The sequence below is a fragment of the Oncorhynchus kisutch genome, linkage group LG1, assembly GCF_002021735.2.
Source record: "Oncorhynchus kisutch isolate 150728-3 linkage group LG1, Okis_V2, whole genome shotgun sequence".
NCBI lineage: Eukaryota > Metazoa > Chordata > Actinopteri > Salmoniformes > Salmonidae > Oncorhynchus > Oncorhynchus kisutch.
In genome coordinates this window covers 32,256,950-32,260,595 of record NC_034174.2, presented here as the reverse complement: position 1 = coordinate 32,260,595, position 3,646 = coordinate 32,256,950, and the positions used below count along the sequence as shown (strand labels likewise).

At 42.2% G+C, this 3,646-nt stretch overlaps 1 protein-coding gene across 2 annotated transcripts in view; it reads left to right on the top strand.

Annotated features, from left to right (window-relative positions):
* The window catches only part of cldn19 (claudin 19), a 15,405-nt gene extending 12,730 nt beyond the window's left edge, over positions 1–2,675 (top strand). The window contains exon 5 of one of the 2 annotated variants that reach the window (XM_020490429.2): positions 1,452–2,675. In XM_020490429.2, coding sequence (XP_020346018.1) covers positions 1,452–1,500 — 49 coding nt within the window. In that variant the 3' untranslated portion in view covers positions 1,501–2,675. Of the gene's footprint in view, positions 1–714 lie in introns of both variants that reach the window. The other variant, XM_020490437.2, reaches the window with a different exon arrangement.
* Positions 2,676–3,646: the final 971 nt, after the last annotated feature.

Sequence of the window (3,646 nt, the reverse complement as noted above, 5' to 3'; positions counted from 1 at the left end):
TATTCTCCAGAAACGTTTCTATTAAAGACCTCAACTCCCAAACCTCAAATGAATAGGTATATGTCAACAATAAGCCAAGAGTTGCTAGCTGTCAGATTAACACGTTTCTGGTTTCAACACGACCAGTTTCTTTATTCAATGTAAGAGAAAGGTTCGGCAACTAGTTGGAAACCTGGAAAGGTTACGTGTCTAACACCCTGCTTTATGGTTTATAAAACATGGCCCTTTATTGGCTTTTATTAAGAATAAAAACATAAAACATAAAACAAAGCAAAACCAGCCATCATAAACCCAACACATTTGGACATAATATCTGATCAATTCCATGCCATAGAACAAATTACATTACAAATGATCTGTGCGCTGTGACTCATCAGCATCCACCAATTTCTCCATCCTTAACCCTTAATTTAGGATCAACAACCTTTCTCTTTCAAAAACACTTCAACCATCTTCACTCAGTAACTAATCACAGAGCTAGCGCAGCCTAACTAGTATGCACCTCTTCACATCTAGGGCAGCCTGGATAGCTAGCATCTCTTCTAATTTTTCCTTACCTAGCATGCAATATCAAGCACTCATTCACCCACTAATACCAGAGAGCTTCCTGTAACGGTGAATCGGTGAGGTCTTGATGTGTGTCTCTCTCTCCTCTCGTCTCCTCTCGTCTAATGCTGTTCTTCTCTGCCTGTCTTCTTCTCTTCCCTAATTCAGGGCAGAGTTGTTGAGTGAGACTAGTTTCCCTGACTGACCAACCCCTGCCTGTCCCCCAGGACTGTCCGAGTTCCACTCACTGTCTCCCCTTTCCCTGTTCGTTCCTAAATTCAAAATTTGGACCTTTGTCTCTCCACTGTAGTATTTGTTGCCCTCCCTCCCTCCCTCCCTCCCTCCCTCCCTCCCTCCCTCCCTCCCTCCCTCCCTCCCTCCCTCCCTCCCTCCCTCCCTCCCTCCCTCCCTCCATCCCTCCCTCCCTCCCTCCATCCCTCCCTCCCTCCCTCCCTCCCTCCCTCCCTCCCTCCAACCCCATACCCCATTCCTAAATGTCTGCTCCTTATCAGTGTCTGATATTAAGGGTCGACACAATGTCCGCCACCCCTTTAAGAGATTGCTTCTTCCCTTCTCCCACTTCCTGAGCCTGTTTGTAAATATAGACTCTTAAAGGAGAAGTGTGGTTAGGTGGTTAGACCCCCCCCCTTTATGACTAGAGGGGCAGTATTTCACTGTATTTCAACCTGTGAACCCTTTACTAGAAAGTCCATGATATCCTTTTATCTTTTATTGACTGGACTTTAACTGAACATGAGAGACTTGTCGTGTCATTATGTTATGTTGATTTCTGCTTCACTAATATCCTGTGATTTCTGGGATTGGTAGAAATGTGCATTTTGGTTTTGTTCTCTGAGTATTCAAATGTACATTTACTGAAACATGTTTTTTCTTTTAAATTGCAGACCAAATGTTAAACATTCCCCACCAGAGAAAAAGGAGGAATACTTATAGTTTGGGCGACTCCTTTGGCCCCACGATGTGTTAGATTTTTGGCAACAGGCAAGACACTGTCTAACACAAACAGACAAGACACTCTCAAAGAAAATAGAAGCAGACAAGACACTCTCAATAGAAAACATAAGCAGACAAGACACTTTCAATAGAAAAGACACTTTCAGAAAGCAAACCAAATAAATCCAGAATACACTGAATACATCTGCAGACCAACCCTAATGGGTAGCTAGTACTGTATCATTCTAAAAGATGCCCATGTGTTAAATGTTTGTCAATGTATTTTAGAATCAGTTTTGTACACAAGCAATATTAAATGGTATTCTGCACAGGTGTTATTTGTGCTCACACATGACAAATAACTGCCATTAGGATCATTGAAAGCCAGTAAACCTGAATCTATGATTCTTTCTGTCTGTAGTCTGTCTTTAGTTTCTGGGAGAGGAAGTCATTCAGGGTGTGTTTATAGAACATAGAATACAGAAGTGCCCAGATGTTTATACCACCACCTCCAGCCTTTCTACTACATATTCCCTACTGCAGTGCCTTATAACATGTGTGTTTGTGTGTATGTTTTTGACTGTTATACACAGATCCCACAGTGTCACATCCTATATGGACATATGGTAAAACATATCCGTGGACGTCTTTTTCTCTTGCATGAAATGTACCATTCAGACAAACTGTTGCATGTAGTTATATCTCTGAACATGAATATGTACTGTACTGTAGCTAGTATACCACTTAGAAAAAAACAGACAGACAGATTCCTAAATGTCCCTATCTGATGAGAGCGATGGCACGCTTTGTAAAAGTTGTGAGACGGTTTGGAAGAAGTACATGTACAGTAGCCCAGATTGAGGATATTACTATACATGCATTCGATTTAGTTAAGTGCCAATATGATTTAGTGTGGATGGAAGATGTGTTTTGTTATTGACTACGGCAACTTATTCTGTACTCCGGGTGCTGAAAGCACTGTCTCCTGTACAGGTACTGTACTTAGTAACGGCCAGTTTGCTGAATGTAATCAGGTCAAACGTGTTTTTCAGTTGCCTACATTTATTTACCATGCATTTTCTTCATCTAATATTCACTATTATTATTTTAAGTATCATTTCTTTTGAAGTATACTCATGTATGTTTCTTTTAGAATAAAGTAAGAGCATAAAAAAGTTGTGTTCATGCTTTGTTTGGCGCACATACACCATCACCACCATCACACACACACGCACACACACACACACACACACACACACACACACACACACACACACACACACACACACACACACACACACACACACACACACACACACACACACACACACACACACACACACACACACACACACACACACACACACCACCACCATCACACACGCACGCATGCACACACGCACACACGCACACACGCACACAAACACACAAACACACACACACACACACACACACACACACACACACACACACACACACACACACACACACACACACACACACACACACATACACACACATACACCATCACCACCATCACACACGCACACACACACACACACACACACACACACACACACACACACACACACACACACACACACACACACACACACACACACACACACACATGGGGTTCAGATATGTTCAGATATGATTTCACACCTCCTTACCCCTCCTTTTCAACCTCCCTCTCTTTAACCTCTCCCACTTTCTCTTCCACCCTAAATACCTTTCCTGCTCCCCGTCGTTCAGTAATTGCAGACGGTGGAATTCCAGTTCTGCCTCAGTAGCTCTGAGAGTCATTCTCAAAGTTAACATGCACGACCACCACATATATTCATCTCTCAGATATCATCAATGATAAAATGACTCCCACACACATTTATCTCTGCAATGAATTTCTGTAACAATCTTTCAGTCAAGTCGACCTTTATCAAGACATTCAAGGACATGATTGACTTTTCTGGGATTAGGGAAGAAGGATGAGGGTACGTTAGTAAACAGAGTCATATTGTACACTACATCTGACAGTTTCTGGATGGATTATGGATCAACAAACAATCTATAAGAGACCATCTAAATATAGTGACACAGTTACAGCATGTACCAACCCACAGCACTAGACTGAATCCAGATACAGTGG